Source organism: Microtus pennsylvanicus, chromosome 5, assembly GCF_037038515.1.
Source record: "Microtus pennsylvanicus isolate mMicPen1 chromosome 5, mMicPen1.hap1, whole genome shotgun sequence".
NCBI lineage: Eukaryota > Metazoa > Chordata > Mammalia > Rodentia > Cricetidae > Microtus > Microtus pennsylvanicus.
The window spans coordinates 49,524,536-49,545,476 of record NC_134583.1 but is presented as its reverse complement, the minus strand read 5'-3'; the positions used below and the strand labels follow the sequence as shown (position 1 = coordinate 49,545,476).

Here is a 20,941-nt window from a genome sequence, read left to right as displayed (position 1 = left end):
CAACATTCTCACTCTGAACTATTTTTAAGTGTTTTTAGTTTTTGAGAATTTCACACACATATAATGAAATATAATCATATCTACCTCCATTTATCCCTTCAATGCTCTTCATATCCGCCCATCATGCCCCATTCAGCTTCATGTCTACTCTTTTTTTTCAAATATTTATTTATTATGTGTACAATATTCTGTCTGTGTGTATGCCTGCAGGCAAGAAGGGGCACCAGACCTCATTACAGGTGGTTATGAGCCACCATGTGGTTGCCGGGAATTGAACTCAGGACCTTTGGAAGAGCAGGCAATGCTATTAACCACTGAGCCATCTCTCCAGCCCCTCATGTCTACTCTTTTGATCACTCACTACGTTCAGTTAGTGATGCCCACATTTGCATGGACTTGGGGTCACCCACTGGATCATGAAAGACCTAAGAGTTGCCAGATCCTCAATAAAGAATGATTCTCTCTCCTCTAGCAATTATCCTGGTATAAAGCCCATGACTGGGAAGGCCATAGACCCTACAGCAAAACCTGCTATTGTTATTTTGCTAAATTATCATGCTATGAATTTGCTTTTAAATTTTTTATGCTTGCACTTAAGGGCATGGGTAGCTCTCAGCTTGGCCAGTGAAGCTTCTTGCTCTGTATTGGGTGGTGGCTGATGGAGAGATTAATAATTGATCAGAGTACTGAGAATGAGGCTCAGTGCATAACACCAAAGTCTTTCTAGAAAATTTGATGATGATAACCAGATTTTCTGTAAAATAACTTCATACATTTTGTACCACCACACAAGATGTCCACCCCTGATCCAAATTTCCCCTGGATCAGCTTGCTCTCATTCAGGCCTGCATCCTTTCATCCCTTCTCAGTCCTATTTCTTGGCATTAATTCGATCTCCACTTTCAGTTTCTTAATTGGGGACACAATGGTGAAATTAAATCTCTAGTGTGAAGACATGTTTATTAAGCCCTGTAGACACCTGGAGGGGTGCGCCTAGTTTGTACCATGGTGTTTTCTGATCTCCACAGAGGGAAGACTCTGTAAATGCAGTGTAAGGTCTCCAGAGAGAAGGTTTCTCCCAGAGCACACAATGTTAAAAAAACAATGTGCTCATTCACAAAGTTGTATGGATGGGAATGTTTTTTTAAGTATGAGGTCAAATATCTGACCCAGTAGGGTGAACATTGGTTGATGGGTTAGGAGCTAAAGGTTGTGTTTGAATTCCTATCTGTGACTTCCACCTTCTCGCTCCCGTCAGTGGGATCTCATGTCAATGCTACTGGCATTTGGAGGTACTTTTTAAGTATGAAAACCAGTTGCTCCGGCTTTCTACTTCACACAGGGTCTAGATAACTGCTGGAGCCCTAAGGTCAGGCATGCACAAGTCATCAGTTCACAGAGGTGTGGGGTTGAGGGGTCAGAGTGAGGGTGGTCAAGGTCAATTTTGCAGAAAGATAAAGCCCTAAGGAGAGAGCTACTTGCTTGAGGTGATGAGGAAAGTTAATGCTAAGCCAGTGAAACCTGCTGTGAGCTGGCCAAATCAGCATTAGTCATCAGGGAAGAGATGGGACATTCAGGCCCAGTTCTTAAAACACACTCTTGAAGGTATTAGATTTATTTTCATAAATTTTCTTTATCAGCCCACTGAAGTTTGTCAGTTTAAGTAAGATTTTTTATGTATTACTTTATATTATAACTTAATTTGTTTCATTCATTAGAAATGCAATATACCTGTCTTTCAGTTAAAGATTTTACTTTTCTTATTTTATAAACATTTTAGCATCAATAACATTGTTACAGTTAGTACAGACGGTTGGTAATGGTGTGCATTCGTGCTTGTTTGCGTGCGTGTATGTTGTATTTGGAGGTTGACATTGGGTAACTTCTTTTATGGGTCTCTACCTTATTCACTTTCTTCTTAGAGACAGGGCTAACTGTGTAGCCCCAATGGCCTAGAGCTTACTAAGCAAACCAGGTCGGGCTTGAATTCAGAGACTCACCTGCCTCTGCTTCCTAGTGGTGGGATTAAAGTCATGCACCACTGTCTCAAGATAGCTACCTTATTTTTAGGACAGAGTCACATAATTTTGAATTTGCCATTTCAGCTCTACTGACTGAGCAGTGAGCCTTGGGATCTGCCGGTCTCTCCTTATCTCTGCACCAGTGCGGGGGTTACAGATTGTACCACTACATAGACCCAGCTATTTCAAGTGGTTGCGGGGGGGTCAAACTCAGGTCCTCATGCTTGAACAGCAAGCCAGTTACCCACTGAGACATCTCTCTACCCCTAGGTATTTGGTTTTAGTACACCATCATGATCATACTTAGTAAATCAACTAGGTTTTACTCTCTGTTAATGTCCCAAAGATTTGAACCCCAGCTATCATGTGTCTTTAGCTTGTTGTGCAATTCTGGCCTCTGGCTTTTCTTTTTCATGTCCCATACTACAGTTCTATTTTTTTCTAGAGCCTTATAGAAAGGCCAGAGTCCTCTATTCTAGCACTCAGATGTCACCAGAGTGGCAGGCTCTCCTCACCAGGCTTTCTTTCTCTACCCACTGGCCTTTCCACCCTTTACACCTCGTGATGATGTAGTGATGGCTAATCACCCTTACCTCCATGTGGAAGGAGCATTCCCTCATTTATGTCTCTAAAATAGTTGTTTTTAAACCACCCTGGTTTCATTACATGACTGCCAGAGAGATGACCATTTTGTTCTGTGAACCAGGGGAGGTCTGGAGGCTTTGAGAGGAAGCATGGGGTTGTTTTGATGCAGGTATAAAATAAACACGGTAGGAGAAGGTGTAAGACAAGGGAAGTCATCACGGCTTCATAAACGGATGAGAAGGAGCGGAGGAACTTGAATGGAGCAGGGATCTGGGAAGGGTTTGCGGGTTTCTGGTTCTAAGGATGTAAGAGTACTGACATTGGGGAGAAGGCTGGGAACAGGGGGAGTTTGTCTAGGTAGCGCAGGGAGTGTGCTAAGCCTTATCTAGAGAGCCTTGTCAAGGGGAGTTGGGCAAGGAGGAAAACCTCTGTACAGAAGATTGGCTGGCTGTGGAGAATCAGGAATTTCATGCTTGTTTGTTGCCTAACTGCTGTGGTTCCACTGCTCTCAGCTTAGACCCCATCTGACTGGAATGATGGCCTAAGTGAGAGCCAGAAGGGCTGCCTGGGGCATTTCAGACCATACAGATAGGGATTCTCATGCAGGGAGGAGCACAGACCTATTCCTAAGCAAAGTGTTGCTCGCACCCCACAGCAGCCTCAAGCTTCTAGGAAAGTCAGACTGTAAATGCATCCTCTACATTTTTTTTTGATTATTTTTCCTTTAGAAACAGTAGCCATTGAGGGTAGAGTCTGGGTTTTCTTAAATACTTGTTTCTCCATGGATTCATTAAATGTCAATTTAGCCACTTTTATCTATTATGTCTGGGGTTACCTCTTCTGTTCTGAGAACAACACAAAGTCTAGAACAAAACTCTTGTCATCCTTCAGTTTATATTCTAGAGGGAAGAATAAAAGCCCAAATAGATGTGGATTATTTCCATTGGTAGTGAGTGTCTGGCAAAATGATAAACCAGGTGATTGGCGGTGGGAAGGAATGCAGCGTGGCTCCGGATGTTTCTGTGTGGACTGTCTGGCTCAGGTTTATCTGGAAGGGTGCAGACATAACTCTGAGGTGGGTGCTCAACCATTGTGTGATTGACCCAAACCCCCAAGGACAGCTGTGCTTTCTTTCAAAGGGAGCTAGTGAGTTATAGAATCAGAATGACCCTATATGGTATTTTTTACAATCCTAAAAGTCACTTTCTGATTGCGAGAATCAATGGTAGAAAATTGGTTTCTAAAGTTTCTCATTGGGGAAAATTTCAATAATTAGGAACCCCTGGACCAGAAACCAAACTAATATTTTAGAAGCCATTTGACTTATGTTCATCTGAGGTCAATGTATCTACAAACCAACTTTTTGGGAACATGTTATATTTGCTCAGGAATATATGGTTTTATTTTTCATGCTTAACAAAGTAACAAAGGTATGTTTTGTACTTTGGTATTTATCATAAAGATTTGCCAATATATTTACATTTCCATTTATTATAGTTTTAATTCATCTGTATTTTTTACTATTTGTCTAATTTGAAACTCTTCATTTACAATAAATATACAAGTATACAATTAAACACAACACAGACATGATGCACCAGGGTAATGGAGAGTGGATTCTAAATAACACAAATCCCATGCTCTAAGAATGGATTTTATTAATTTTTTTGCTACATAGCAAAATATTGCCATGAACTATTTACTATTCTATTAATTTAATTTTTAGCATTAAACTTATTATTATTTTTATGTGAGTGTGTGTGTGTGTAAATATGGATGTACACATGCCACGGTGAGCTTGTGGAGGTCAGGGGACCTTTAGGAACTGGTTTCCTCTTTCCACTATATTAAGGAGAGTTAATTTCGTTTCTCTGTGCACTCCAGGCTAACTGACCCACAAGCTTACAATTATTCAGTTGGCTTTGCCTTCCATCTTGTCTTAGGAGCACTGGGATTACAGATGAGTGCTACTATATCAACTTTTTAAATGAGGGTTCCAGGGATGTGTGGCAAGGGCTCTTGCCAGCAGAATCATTTAACCAACTGTTTTATATTTGCTAAATGATTTCTGAGTCAAAGTTTTGTAACTTGTTCATTTGCTCTTTAAAGATTCATTGTTACAACTTATTGACCATTCTTTAAAACTGCCAGTCTGAACCTCTGTCAAAATGAGCATGTCTTTACAACTTCTGCCAAGATGTCCAAGTCTGAACTCAGCTCCTGCACTGTGACTTCATCATTTATGTCCTGTGTCCCTAAAATCAACACAGGGATTTACTGTTGTGATGAGGAAGCAAAATCACAGCTCTGAAGTGGAGTTCATCCTCCTAGGATTTTCTAACTACCCTGAGCTCCAGCGGCAGATGTTTGGGGCTTTCTTGGTTATTTATCTGGTGACTCTGATAGGAAATGCCATCATCATTACCATCATCTTCCTGGACCAGAGCCTGCACATCCCCATGTACCTGTTCCTACAGAATTTATCTTTAGTGGACCTCTGTTTTAGCACAGTCATCACACCTGAAATGCTGGTGGTCCTGAAAACTGAGAAAGCCACCATTTCCTTTGGGGGCTGTTTTGCACAAATGTATTTCATTCTTCTCTTTGGTGGGACTGAGTGTTTTCTCCTGGGGGCAATGGCTTATGACCGATTTGCTGCAATCTGCCATCCTCTGTCCTACCCGGTCATTATGAACAAAAGGGTCTTCGTGAAACTGGCTGTGTTCTCATGGGTCTCAGGTACCATGATGACTACTCTGCAGACCACATGGGTGTTTAGTTTCCCCTACTGTGGTCACAGGGAAATTAACCATCTCTTCTGTGAGACTCCTCCAGTGCTGGAGCTTACATGTGCAGACACATTCCTGTTTGAAGTCTATGCCTTCACAGGCACCATTTTGATTGTCATGGTCCCCTTCCTGTTGATTCTCTTGTCTTACATCCGAATTCTCTTTGCCATCCTGAAGATGCCATCCACCACAGGGAGGCAGAAGGCCTTTTCCACGTGTGCCTCTCATCTCACGTCTGTCACCCTCTTCTATGGCACGGCCAGTATAACTTACCTACAGCCCAAATCCAGGTACTCACCAGACACCAAGAAACTGATGTCATTGGCTTACACACTGCTCACCCCTCTGCTGAATCCACTCATCTACAGCCTGAGGAACAAGGAGATGAAAAGGGCTGTGGTGAAATTATGGCAAAGAAAAGTGGCTTTACACACAGCTTGACTTGTTGAGGATCTCAGTGTTTTTCTATTATGTTATTGAGCTCTATATGGATTTTTGAAGGTGTTGGAAACAGAGTACATTTTTTGGGTAGATAATGTTTCCTTTCTTGATTCCTCCATGCTTGAAGGCATATCACATTAACCTTCTCTTTTAATACTGTAGTCAATTGTTTTTTAGGAGATATATGATCCATAACACATGACTCACAATTTATTGATCCACCTTCTGTTGTTGAATACAGGTCATTGCTAGACTGTTGCCATTAAAAGATGATGCTTCAGTAAACATCTAATTCATTATGTTCATGTGCTTGTTGATTATATTTTTATGTGATAGATTCCTCACGGATGACCGAAGAAATGAATTATTTTGAATTTACATGCTTTATCAGGTGTTATAGATGCCAACTGAAGTGGTACATGCTTTTTTAAAATTATTTTTTAAATTTATTTTACACCGACCACAGTTTCCCCCCACTCTTCTCCTCCTGTTCCATCCTCTCACCTCCCTTTTACTCCACATCCACTTCTCCTCTGTCTCAGTTAAGAAGGGTAAGGCCTCCATGGGAGTTAGCCAAACATGGCTTATCAAGTTGAGGCAGGACCAAGCTCCTTCCCCACTGCATCAAGGCTGAACGAGGCATCCAACCAGAGGAAATAGGTTCCAAAAAGCCAGTTCATGCACCAGGGACAGGTCCTGTTCCCACTGCTAGGGTTTCCACAAACAGATCATGCTACAAACTGTCACCCACATGCAAATGACCTAGATTGGTTCCATGCAGGCTCCCTAGCTGTAGGTCCAGAGTCTATGAGCTCCCAGGCATTCAGGTCAGCAGTCTCTGTGGGTTTACCCATAATGAACTTGACCCCTTTGCTCATATAATCCCTCCTCCCTCCCTTCAACTGGACTTCCAGAGCTTGGCCCAGTGCTTGGCTGTGGATCTCTGCACCTGCCTCCATCAGTTTCTGGATGAAGGTTCTATGATGACAATTTGGGTAGTCTCCAATCCGATTACAGGTGAGGGTCTTAGCTGGGGTCATTTTGTGGATTCCTGGGAGTTTTCCTGGTGCCATGTTTCTCCCTAATAGTGTAATGGCCCCTGTATCAATATATCTCTTTCATTACTCTCCCTCTCCATTCCTCCCCCAACTCAACCATCTCGATCCCTCATGTTCCCATCCCCTGCCCCCCCCCCAGGAGATCTAATCTATTTTCCCTTCCCAGGGTGATCCAGTGGCTTATGCTTTTAATTCTAGTATTTGGAAGGTTAATTTAGGAAACTTCAGAGTTTAAGATTAGCCTGGGGTACATGAGTTCCAGAACACAGTGAGACTCATCTTGAGAATATAAAGGAAGAGGATGTCACTCAACAAGAGAATGCTTGCCTAACATGAACGAGGCCCTGAGTTTAATCCCCAGGACCACAAACCAAGCTTGAAACATAGCAGAATTGCTGTTCACGTGTATCTGCTTATTTCAGACTGATGTTGAGCCCCACTGAGTACCACTCCTATCTGGAGCAACAGGAGACCAACTACATGAAACAGTTTTTCTAGAGAGAAAATCTATTCTAAGAAAAAGTAAAGAATTCATTTATTTTGGGGTCCTCAAACTTGTTTGAATTCACACATCTTCAGATTATAATCACAAACTGCGTTACTTTTGGATCTATCTATCTATCTATCTATCTATCTATCTATCTATCTATCTATCTATCTATCTATCTATCTATCTATCTATCATCTATCTCTATATATCTGCTGCCCTGTGGAAACCAGCCAGGCTGCCTGCCTTTCCAGGTGGGCAGCAGCAGCTGTCACTTTGATGAACAACTATGTGATGGAGAGCTGGAAAAGGTGGAAAAATGGAGTGGTAGGTGCATGCACTGTGGATAGAGGTGGAACTGGACACGACACGGTAGTGACAGTTGGGAGAGAGGGCTGGGGTTGACAGTGAAACATGTTATTGCCCAGTCAGGCCAGCGGGGTAGTGTGCAGCAGCCTGGAACTTACTCAGATGAGGACTCAGCCCCTGAACACACAGACCAGCCGTGGGATTGCCCTAGCTCTGGGCAGCGATGGAGGACCAAGATGAGAAAAAATTCACTTTCTGGATTGGACATCATTGGAGGGCTATCATGGCCTGAGACCCCTGTTGGGGGTCATGTTAGTTTTGGTGGTCCATGCTGATGCCCTAGGCTGCAATAGATCCCGAGATCCATGTGAACTTTCAAGGTCTGTACTGCTGACTGAACCCATGTTGTTGTCCTTAGGCCATGCTGCTGCTGGGAGGCCACACTGGTTTGAGCAGCCCTCGCCTCCACCTGAGGCAATGGTAATGGTCCTCTCTGTCACTGAGAGCCATGTCTGGGTCCCTGGTTCTACTGCGGCCAGGGTCTATGTTGATGCCTGAGGCCTATGTTATCACCTAAGGCCATGTTGATGTCTGTGGTCCAGGCTTGGAGGGCATTGTCTGGATCCATGATCCTACTGCGGCTGGGGCCGTGTTGGTGGTCTGTGTTGTTACTGGAAACCATGTGGAAGCACACGATCTGTGCTCCAATTGACTGTAAAGAGAAAACAACCTGTTTTTGCAGTGATACCGATTAATGAAGATGCACAATTGGGAGAGCCGGACATAGAAGCCTCTGTGACACCTCCTACCCCCACCCAACAGCCTCCTTCTAGAAAAGTAACAGCTGAACCAGGAAACATTGAAGAGATGAGGAGGAGGATGCTGAAATGTGGCTCTCCATAACTGATGACTTCTGGTGGGGGTGCAGGAGGGGAATGACTCAGTTCTATTTGAGTGGCAGCCTGTTGACAGTTTGACCATTCTTCAGTGAGTATAGTGGTAACACAAATTGGACTTCTTTTTTTTTCATTATTTTTGTATTTAAAAAATTTGGGAGTGGGAGGTCACAAGAAGATAGACACGGAAGGACTGGGAAGTGAGTGTGATCAGGGTGCATGCTGTGAAATTCCCAAAGAATCAATAAAAATATTATTTTAATAAAAAGAAGTTAACAGCCCCATTTTCTCTTTAAAACTAAGAGGAGGTACCCTTTCTTGATCCTGGTGACATATGTGCTGATAACATTTCTACATCTGAAGAAAGTGGCTCTCCCTTCCTTTCCTTAGCACCCATCAATGTCAATAATTACTTAGCTAAGGTCTGAGTGGGGTTCTTGTGTCCTTCCCTCGTCCATGCAGGAATACTGACTGGCTTGACCTCATACAGACGATCACAGCTGCGGTGAGCTCCTGAGTGTGGCGGTTCTGCTCTGTCCCGAAGGAAAGTGCTTCTTTCTAGCCCTCCTGACTCTTGTCTCTTACAGTCTTTCTGCCTCCTCTTTTATTATGTTCCCTAAACTCTGGGGGATGTCATATAAAGATCCCACTTATGAATGAGTACCCCACAGACATATGCTTTCTGCACTTTGGTCAGTTGTGAGTCTCTGTATTAACTACTGTTCACTGGAAAAGAAGCTTCTCTGATAAAGAGTAAGAGTTGAAACTGCTCTTGCTGAAGACACCACATACTTTGGTCAGCAGACGGGACAATCAAGCCATTAGTCATCGGAAAGCTTTCTTTTTTCTAGCTTGCATCTACAGTCCCAGAAGATGCTCCGTAAGTTGCCTGAGGATAAAAATCAAGATTTTTACCCAGCTGTGAACCTTGTGAGATATAATCATGCTTGACTTTGCAACATATGCTCATGCAGCAATAGTGTCCACAAATGTCATCGATGCAAACAATCCCTTCCTGATTGGATTTAAGACCTGTGGTGTAGAAGGAAATTCTTGCCTGGTCCTTTAAACCTGTCTAAAAATCTAGCTGCTGGAGAGATTATACTTCTACCTTTTCATTAAATATGTAAACTTCCCATGTTTGCTATTACATATATTTATAAAATGTTAGTAGTCAAAACTATGTGGGAAGTTCCTAAATTCTCACTTGGCCTTGTTGTTGTGGTTTCCACTTACATGTTCACTGGAAGGACAAAATGTCCCACACACAAATAATGAATCGTTCCTCTAATCTACTGTGAAAAAAATGTCCTTTCTCTTCTCTGTGTTCATTGGGTCAGGTTACCTATTGCGTGGCCTTTTCAGACTGAATACCTCCACAGGTTGTGAAATTTGTAATATTTTCTGTTTACAGCCTTAGGTCTCACTTCCTTGTTATATAAAGAGAATATGAGATTTGTGTTTATTGAATATGAGTCACATGAGCTCTTTAGCGCTTATTTAGTTTTTTAGTTTTTCTCCATGGATGGTAATAAGGGTAAAATGTTGTTTTTTTTCCAAGTTAAATGCTATGACCATTGAACCCTAAACTTAACTTCTACTCATACTCCATTGGATAGATGATGCCCCCCCTCTCTCTCCCTTCCTCCCTCCCCCCTCTTTCCCCCTTCCCTCTCTCTCTCTCTCTGTGTGTGTGTGTGTGTGTGTGTGGTGTCTTTGTGTAGATAGTGCTGGAGCTCAAGGAGGTCTGAGGCATCAGATCCCCTGGAACTGTAGTTGCAGGGATTTGTGAGATACCCAATGCCAGGAGTTAGGAACAGAAATCAGGTCCTCTTGAGAGGAAGCATGTGGTCTTAAATAAGAGCATCTCTCCAGATGTTGAAAAGGAAGGATGTAGTCTTAGATAAGAGCATCTCTCCAGATGCTGAACCATCTCTTCAGCCCCACCTTATTTATTGATTAATTTTGAGACAGGGTCGGAGCCTGGAGCTCACCAATTTGGCTAGACTACGTGTCTAATGATCTCTAGTAGCCCCCCTCTCCCTCCCTCCCTCCCTCCCTCCCTCCCTCCCTCCCTCCCTCCCTCCCCAGCACTGAAAGTATAGATATGTGTCCCTGTTCACAATCGTGCTGGCGATCCAAACTCAGGTCCTCACGCTTGTACAGTAAGTAAGCACTTGACCGACTGAGCCATCTCATTCGCCTCTGCTAGCCATGTCTTTCTAATTATGTAGTGAATTTTCTCCTGGAAAAGAATCTCAGTGCTGCATTTGAACTGATTCATAGGCTTATTATATTTTGTGTTTAGATGTTTAGATGCATTAAGCTGGGAGAGAGGAATGGTGCATTTGGAATGACATGCTGAAGCTCTATCAGCCAGATGCAAAATGTCACATAGTGTGGCTTTGGACTCCAAATACACATAAGTAAAACAGCTTCTTCTACCATTGTGTGATTGTCAGTATCATTTACATGGGAAATAATAGAAGTTTCATGTGTTCTAACTGTGAACTCATTTGCATTATTTATACCCACACTACTCAACGGTATTAATTAAATATGGGTAAAATGTCATAGTGAGAAGTTCAAGAACCGACAGTAAAAACGAAAAGCCCCTAACTGTCTCTGGTAGCATGTCCCTAGCTATTTGAGCATTTGAGAGGCTGCCGAAGGACAGAGAGCTGATGACGGCAACTTTACCTGTCTTTAGAGAAAGCATGAGACTTAGCTATAATAGTATGAGTGGGTCAGCATGATGCTCTAACCTCTTAGTTTAGGCTTCCTGAAGCTAAAAAGGGAGCCTTCTTTGAGCCTCGAAGTTGGGGATATTCTGAGCCACTGTGCCTGGGTGGGGGGCGGGGGAAGAGAAACAAAACAGAAAAACACAATGTAATGATAGAGAACATCGCAGATTGAAATCCTTTTATGCTAGACATTGTTTCTCTCTCATCTTTCCGAGAACTCCAGGAGAGACGCTACTTAGACTCCAATACTGAATCTTTTCTTTCTTTCATTTCACAGGTACATCAGCTGCACACATATTGGATCTTTTGCTTACTCCTTTTTCATTATCCCCTAGTCCAGAGTCTCATGTAGCTCTGGCTGATCTCTTTGTTCTTATGTAGTCTCCCCTCTTTTCTGCACTTGGCTGAGTTTTTTTAAACAGTGTTTTAAATTGTGTTCATTTTAAGTTGTGTTTAAGTTGTATGCATTTATTTTGCTTTCTCATCTTGTCTTCCCTCTAGTACTCTCTTCTCATGTGTCCACTCTCTTTATGCGTTCAACATGGACTTGTGATTTTATTGCATCCATCTCCTGTGAACACTGCAGATCAGGCTTTACTTATTTCTGTTGTTCCACAAACTCCTCCTTTGGCATTCATGCTTTTGTTTTGAGCTTTTCTTCAATAAAATTAGTGTTTATGTGAGCTTAAAAATTTTGTAGCTTTATTTTCTGGTGACAATTTATTACTAGTTCATGTTTCTTTCTTGGATATTCTGTTCTCATCTCTTTTAGGCTGTTTGATTCTAGAATGTTACTAAAGTGTATGATCTCTTTGGGTCACCTCCCATCTTTTCTCTTGGCTTTTCTGTGGTGTTTGTTTGAAGAAAGGGACTCACATGTTCCCTGTCAGCAGGAATAATTCAGGATATACAGAAACACTCCACATAAACTCCCACTGTGATGAGCCATGCAGACTTCATGATTCCAGTCTGCATTTCACTAAGCTTTCAGGTGACATTCATGTATTTTGAAGCTTGAAACTTGCTGCTCTATGATACAGATTACATCTTCACGCTGAAGATGAGGTTTTCCACCTCCTTTGCTCTCCTGCTGTCAGAACCCATGGAACAAAAGGTATCATTCAGGTTTTTATGAAGCTAATTAGAGTGCTCTGTGGTCATCCACACCCACTTTCTCTCTTCTTTCACAACAGACCCAGGAAAAGCTTGATCACCACCTTCCCATGCAGTTCTTCTTGCTGGGACAAGAGGACCATGACTTTTGTCCTCCAGGGCATGGCACTGCAGTGGTTTAGCATGCATGAGATGTAGGAATAGAAGCCTCTGCTGTCATACACACAGGGACTTCCCAGACCTGAGGGTTAAGCTGATACAAGATGGATTTCAGGAGTAAGAAGAAGGAAATAGGAAACACAACCAGTCACTTACATGCTGGTTTGCACTGGAGATGGTGAGTTCTGAAGAAGCCAATGGGTTATGTGGAAGCTTCCAGAATGAGTGATGTTTAAGAGGATGCATGTGAACTCCTCATAGTGCCAGTGTCTCCTGCTTGAGAACAGGGATGCTGCTTCCTTCCCATGAGAACTCCGTCTCCTGATCTGAGGGTCAACAGAAAGGTCAGAGTGACCCTGTGCCTGCTGTCTTTCCAGTGCCTTCATCACAATATTATAAGGTGAGAGCAGCTCATCTTAACCCTTCTGCGTTGTCTAGACAAATAGTAAGACATCTGTGTTTGCATCACACCCAGGAGGTGTGCATGTGGCAGATTGTTGTGGGATCTAGAAATGCCCTCTGGTTTCTGATGCTGATGACAGAGGGACAACATTCTGAGAACCCATATTGGAGACCAAGGCTCTTGTCTTGGTCTCAGCTACCCTTGGTGTGTCCCTTCCACTCCTCACTGCTTTCTTTCCCCTTACCAGATCTCTCCTATATTGTAGGTTGTGCACTGGGATTTTTAAAAGTGAAGTTTAGATTCCTGCTTCTCACTATTTTGGACAGTATCTAGTAGTACATGCTATTTCCTCCTTGACATTTTGTTTGTCTATGTCTTTTAGATGAGGTTATAGACTAGGGTGGCATTTTTTCAGATAAGGTTTCACCATGTAGGCCTGGCTGGTCTTGAACTTGGTATCCTACTATCTCAGTCCTAGAAGTGCTGAGATAATAGATTTGTTTTTTTTTTTATGCTAGGGTTCCTTTCCCTTTAAATAAGTCTGAAATTCACTTTTTGGCTTTTAAAAAGCCTTTCATGTACTTATTCCTAAAATAAAAGAAATTAAGCAGGAGATATATCAAATAAATACCAACTGTGTCTAAAAATTCTGCCCACTCTCATTTCCAGTGTAATTCCTAAAAGCAGTTATTCTAAGTTCATTCATGGATGTTTATTCTGGCTGATGCTTCCTGCAGTCAGAAAACACAGTGTGTGTAATAAAGTATTTCATGAAACAGAGATGGGGTTTTAAACTCTGCATTTGGCTTTTTTTCCTTGCTCCTAAACTTTTAGTTTGCCTTTTTGATTTTTGACTTTGTGCAGGTTTAGTTAAATCATGTTTCTCACATAATCTCTATGATTTTGAAATTTATTGGAATTTCCTTTCAATTTTTTTTTTTGGTTTTTTTCGAGACAGGGTTTCTCTGTGGCTTTGGAGCCTGTCCTGGAACTAGCTCTGTAGACCAGGCTGGTCTCGAACTCACAGAGATCCGCCTGCCTCTGCCTCCCGAGTGCTGGGATTAAAGGCATGCGCCACCATCGCCTGGCCTCCTTTCAATTTTTATAAATATTGTAGAAACATTTTTGAGCTGAAAATATATTGTTGACCGAGTTTTTCTGTCCCACCCAGTCCTTGTCCTGCCCAGTTCCCACAGTCATTAAGTCCCAAAGAAATCACAGGGGTTTACATTAGTTATAAACTAATTGGCTCATTAGCTCAGGCTTCTTATTAACTCTTATAACTTATATTAGCCCATGATTCTTGTCTATGTTAGCCACATGGCTTGGTACCTTTATCAGCGAGGCAGTCACATCTCGCTTGCTCTGTGGCTGGATCAGGACTGCCAAATAAGCTTTCTTCTTCCCAGAATTCTCCTGTTCTTGTCACTCCGCTTCTACTTCCTGCCTGGTTGTCCCGCCTATATTGACAAGGGTGCTGGCCAATCAGCATTTGTTTAAAATATAATTGACAGGATACAGACCATTGTCCCACAGCAATATATAGTTAGGGATCTACAATATGTTCTTTTCACTTCCTGTTGATGGAGACTGCTTGTTTGTTTCCTGGTTGCCTAGACTCCTGAAATAATCACACAGAACTTTATTATTTTAATCAGTACTTGGCCAATCACTTATGTGTATTGCTAACTAGCTCTTATATCTTTGGTTAGCTCATTTCTATTAATCTGTGTATTGCCATGTGGCTGTGACTTATGGGCAGGGTTCCTGAATGTCTGCCCCCAGCAGTGACTGCTTGATTCTTGTGACTCTGCCTTCTTTCTTCCAGCATTCAGTTTATTTCCCCCCTGCCTTCTGACCTATCACAGGCCAGGGAAGTGTCTTTATTCATTAACCAATAAAAGCAACACATATACAGAAGGACTTCCCATATCAACTTCCCATTTATTTTTATTGCCCTGTGTTAATTTAAATGTCATTATTTAAATCTCTCTGCATGTATTTCATGATGCTTATTTGCTATCCTTGAAGAAGATGTATAAATTCTCCACACTTGACTATGCCATATCAATGATATTTTTGTTTGGTTAACAACTGATGTTATTATTACCTACTGTCTGTGTTTTATCATGTTCCTGGAATTAGCTCATTTTCACTGAGATAAAACATACTTGTAGAAAGGGCACACACCACCATTCTATAGATCTACGACCTTCAGATACAGAATGTACTGGGGAAGAGAAGTTCTTACAGAAAAATTGGGTGTATGAATAATGAAAGTTCTAAAAATCATGGAGGCATGCTGCATGCCTGGGCATGCCATCCTACCTACTGAGTGGTTTAGGAAGGGGTCTGAATTGGACTTTGAATATGAAAACCCCTTTCCTTTAGGACATGTGGTCTACTTCACACTGGGCATAGATAGATCAGGGAGAATACACCCCTAAGTGTCATCTCCAGCCTATGGCTGCAGGAAGGAAGAACATTTTGGAGGAGAAACTTACTCTTAGAAATCTGTAGAAAAGTGAAGGAAGCCTTGGTGAGGGCATCAGTAGAATTCTGTAAAGACCTTACTAGTAGATCTATGGAACCTGCGCTCTCCTGGGCAGAGTGAATGATCCCTCACTGTTTTTGGTAGTATAGGCAAACTCTGAACCCTTGATTTGTTGATTTACATATATATGCTCTATGAAATTAATAACACTCTTTTCTTTATACAGAGAAAAGTGAGTGAAACAGAGAAGTTAGCTCAAAGTCATGCAAACCCTTCAAACCTTTGCAGTCTCAGGATAAGAATTTCTGTGACTGAGATCCACTGTAATGGTGTTCCTTTATAATTTTAACGATTCTATTTTCCTTCTAGAAAAAGGAAAGTTCTGGGCATGCGAGCCTGGAAGCTTTCTACCCAGAGTCTTGAATTTGCCTGCCTGATTCCCACTGTTGCCCAAACCCTCTCCCTCTAGATGGCACTCTCACCCACCCCTCCCTTCTTCCTGTTTACAATGTTCTTCAGTCTTAGCTGTTGCCTCTTTCTGAGAGCACTATCCGGAAGTCAAATCTCTGGTGTAAGGGGAGGTTATTCCTCATGGACATTCAAAGGAGTGATGCTCCAAGTTTTTCTCTAGAGTGTTCTCACCCCTTGAGTCATCATACTGAATATGAGGTTGATTCCAAGTTCTTCAGGGAGCAGCTCTCTAAGGCACATGGCTGGTGCCATCTAATGCTGTAAAGTCAGCACGGAATCACTAAGACAAGCTATGAAGAAGTGGGTTTTGGTCAGTGTTAAAACTGTTGACAGTGTATAAAAATCATGGAGACAGTCATGGGGTAAGAAAGCACAGCCTCTGCTTCTGTTGTGTGCCTGTAAGAGGGTGCCTTCACAGTTCTTACCACTGATGACTCGAGATGCTGTGGAAGAGACACCCCACTGCTCAAGGGTTGCTTAGATCAGCAGCAAAGTTTTGTTTTGATGAGTGTACATGCCTTCTTGTTTCTTTCTGAGAGGTAAGTAGACAATGATTTCAGGAATAAGGACTTTGCATGCATTAACTATCAAATCCTAGACATTTCTTTTAAAAAATCTACTATCTATCTGTCTATCTATCTATCTATCTATCTATCTATCTATCTATCTATCTATCTATCTATCCCCCTCCCTGCCATCCTCCCAGTCCCTCCCTCACCAACGCCTCTGTTCCCCCTTCTATTTAGGAAAGGGCAGGTCTCCCATGAGTATCGACAAAACACTGCTTACTAAGTTACAGCAAGACTAAGCACTTTCTCACTACTAAGGCTGGACAGGGTGATCCAGTATGTGGAGTAGGGTCCCCAAAGACTGTAGAAGTTGAAGACAGCTCCTATTCCTTCTGTCAGGAGTGCCCTAAGAAGACCAAGTTACACAACTGTAACATTTATGTAGAGTGTCTAGGTCAGTCCCATGCAGGCTCCCTGGTTGTTGGTTCAGTCTCTGTGAACACTGACTGGGTCATTTGGTCAGTGCCAACCCTTACTTTTCTCAATGAAAAGCTGAAGTTCAAGGAAAGGACCACCCGCCTCAGACTCCCTGTTGCAGAGTCATTTAAGACAGTAGGGTCTTTTAATCATTGAGTGACCATTCATGATTTTCCCCCAGTCATAACAGGTTTTTTCTTTTTGTGAAAATTTGGTTTTTAGTATGCATGTTTGTTTTTCATTTGTCATAGTAATCTCACATTCATGAGGTACAGAGTCCCATTTTTGTAGAATATGCAATCTATAAGGCTTAGCTTAGGACAGTTGGCATTTCTGTTGCCTCAGATATTTATCTCTTTTTAGAAAAAGACTTATTTTTAACTGTGTGTGTGTGTGTATGTGTATGTGTGTACATGTGCATGTGAGTGCAGGTGCCCATGAGGGCAAGAAGGCATTTGATTCCCTGGAGTTGGAGTTATAGGTGGCTGTGAGCCACTTGATGTGGATGCTGGAAACTAAACTCAGGTCCTCTGTAAGAGCAGCGGGGACTCTTAACCACTGAGCCATCTCTTCAGCCCTATAGCACTTATTTTTGCATTTCTCTGGGAACATTTCAAATCTTTACTAGTTGTTTTGGAATGTATGGTGAGTTGTTGTCAGTTATTGGTTTCCTACTGTTATTAAAAATAATTTTATTCCATAAAGTATTTTTACTGAGTACCATAAAAGTTTCCTATTTAAAACTTTTTTTTTACTTTTTGAAATTATAATATGATCACAAAATTTCTCTCTTTCCTTTTCCCCTCCATATTTTTTTCCCTTTAAAACCCATGGTCTCCTTTTCTTTAATTGCTGTTACAGACATTTGCAAATGTGTGTAAATACGCTAACTATAACTGCTCAATCTGTACAATGTTACAATGTCGTCAGTTTAGACCTAGTACACATTGTTCTATGTATGCTGTTGGAAAGGACTTTGAGGTCAACAGAGTCCAATTTTTTCCATTTGGGGAGACGTCAAAGCCAAGTATGTGTGAGCACTGGGGTTGCTTCAGGCATTTGGCTTGGATTTGTGAACACGGTCCAAATCAAGCATAAGTGAACTTGCTTTCACTGTTTGCAAAGGCTCTCCAATCGTCATGAAGATAACACAGCATGTCTGCTGCGGGCTGTGTCTATCTGTTCTCCTGACGTCCTCATCTCTCCTGGCGAGTTCGCTCTGGATCTCACAACATCACACACACACCAGTCCTACGGTGTGATCCAGGACCTCTTCTAAACTGGGCAAGTCAGTCTTCGTGCATCTTCCTTTTCCTGAATTAGGGAATCTTCCACCGCAGCGTCTTGAAGTTGGAGTTAACACTCTCCCCCCATCCCCCATTCCATACCTTAAAACTTCTCAAATGTTTTCCCATTGTAAAAGGTTCTGGCATCACTTTAATGTATATTATAGGTAAAGTCTAGATGTTTCTAAGTTCTTTATTCTCAATATTGTATTGGAGTCTTTTATGAACCAGGAGCTGTTGTAGGCATTGTGCACATAGCAAACAAAATACTCGTTCTCTATCCTGCTCTAGAGGGTTATGTTTTTCTGTATGAAAAACGAATGCCATCTGGTACTATCAGGGTAAAATAGAGGTAGAGGCACAAGGGAGAGTTACGGGCTTTTGGAGGGACCGTTTGACGTTGCCTACTGGTCAGGGCACATGCCAGGTCCATGCAGCACACTTAGCTTCCGTTGCTCTCTGGACTCTAATGTATTTGTACCCGTACAGAACCTAGGGAATGGTAGTTAGCCAGAACTTTCGGAACAATTAAAGTTTTCATGGATTTCTGAGTAGGGAACTGGAGAGAGGGAAGAACCTCTCAAACCACAAATCCACAGTGACTTTCAAATGGGCTTAGAAAAAGCCACTAGGGACATAAGGAAGATACTTGGGCGTCTATTCCTAAAAATGCCACATTTGGGTTCATTCTAATATGATCCAGTAGCTTCAGGTCTGGGTAGCGATCTGAAACCAATTAAATATTACTTGTGTTACCTAATAAAGGTAAATTTGAAACATACTCCCTTTGTGTGTTCCTATGAAATGTTTTGAAGAGCTTTTAACTGTCAAAAAATAGCTCTTTAATTTTCACTTGAATGTAATAAATATTGTCAATAAACATATATATGTTAAAATATATATATCAGGTTATAAACATTTTTGTGGCTAGCTTCCCTCTACCTAGTTTCTTTTTTATGCTATAGTTTTAGAGGCCTTTAAATTGATATTTACCTATATTTAATAAATAATATCTATTGAGGGGACAGCTAGAATCATGTAATTTATGTTTACTTTAAATTATATTTCATTTGCACTATTGTATCACTTGCAATAGAAAACTGACAGTATTTTTTATATATTTAAGAATATATTTTTCACCTGGAATTCTTCATATCTCCTTTTGTATTTGAACGATTGGTTATTGCAAGTATGTAGCTACTATCCAAAATGACAATGGGTGCTTTTGTGGGGATGGTCTCTTTTATTATCGTCTGGCAAAATTCCTGGTGCAAGTGCTGGCTGGAGCTTAGATCATGACTTCTTTCTTATATTTTATGCCCCTAAGAACAATACAGGGCTCCACTACTGCAACAAGGGGGCAGAATGACAGCTCTGTGGCTGAGTTCATCCTCTTGGGCTTTTCTGCCTTTCCTGAACTCCAGCGGCAGATGTTTGGGGCTTTCTTGGTTATTTATCTGGTGACTCTGATAGGAAATGCCCTCATCATTACCATCATCTTCCTGGACCTGAGCCTGCACATCCCCATGTACCTGTTCTTGCAGAACTTAGCTGTGGTAGAAATGAGTTTCAGTGCAGCCATCACACCTGAAATGCTGGTGGTCCTCACCTCCGAGAAAGCCACCATTTCCTTTGGGGGCTGTTTTGCACAGATGTATTTCATTCTTCTCTTTGGTGGGACTGAGTGTTTTCTCCTGGGGGCAATGGCTTATGACCGCTTTGCTGCAATCTGCCATCCTCTGTCCTACCCGGTCATTATGAACAAAAGGGTCTTCGTGAAACTAGTGATATTCTCATGGATATCAGGGGTCATGGTAGCAACTGTGCAGACCACATGGGTATTTAGTTTTCCCTACTGTGGCCACAGGGAAATTAACCATCTCTTCTGTGAGACTCCTCCAGTGCTGGAGCTTGCATGTGCAGACACATTCCTGTTTGAAGTCTATGCCTTCACAGGCACCATTTTGATTGTCATGGTCCCCTTCCTGTTGATTCTCTTGTCTTACACTCGGATTCTCTTTGCCATCCTGAAGATGCCATCCACCACAGGGAGGCAGAAGGCCTTTTCCACGTGTGCCTCTCACCTCACGTCTGTCACCCTCTTCTATGGCACGGCCAGTATAACTTACCTACAGCCCAAATCCAGGTACTCACCAGACACCAAGAAGCTGATGTCATTGGCTTACACACTGCTCACCCCTCTGCTGAATCCACTCATCTACAGCCTGAGGAACAAGGAGATGAAAAGGGCTGTGGTGAAATTATGGCAAAGAAAAGTGGCTTTACACACAGCTTGACTTGTCGAGGATCTCGGTGTTTTTCTATTATGTTATTGAGCTCAATATGGATTTTTGAAGGTGTTGAAAACAGAGTACCCTTTTTGGTTAGAGAATATTTTCTTTCTTGATATCTCGACACTTGAAAGCATATCACATTATCCTTCTCTTTTAGTGCTGCCGTCGATTGTTTGATGAAGTATATGCTTCTGTAACACATGAGGAACAGTTTGTTGGTCCTCTTTCTATTACTGACATACAGATCATTGCTAGCGTGTTGCTATTAAGTAGATTCTCAAATAAACATATAATTCTTTATGTTCATATTCTTGGTGATTTCATTTTTGTGTGCTAGATTCTTCAAAAAGTGACTGATGGAATGAATCATACTGTTCTTATATAGTTAAAATTTTAAAGTTGCAT

The 20,941-nt window shown here is 41.8% G+C and overlaps 2 protein-coding genes across 2 annotated transcripts; both read left to right on the top strand.

Moving 5' to 3' along the window:
- Positions 1-4,861: 4,861 nt before the first annotated feature.
- LOC142850920 (olfactory receptor 10A3-like) lies at positions 4,862-5,836 on the top strand. Its single transcript, XM_075974820.1, has one exon. The coding sequence runs from the start codon at positions 4,892-4,894 to the stop codon at positions 5,834-5,836; it is 945 nt and encodes a 314-aa protein (XP_075830935.1). The 5' UTR covers positions 4,862-4,891.
- A 13,701-nt stretch (positions 5,837-19,537) lies between these two features.
- LOC142850919 (olfactory receptor 10A3-like) lies at positions 19,538-20,539 on the top strand. The gene has a single exon (XM_075974819.1). It carries the CDS (start codon positions 19,538-19,540, stop codon positions 20,537-20,539), a length of 1,002 nt encoding a protein of 333 aa, XP_075830934.1.
- The last annotated feature ends 402 nt before the right edge of the window (positions 20,540-20,941 follow it).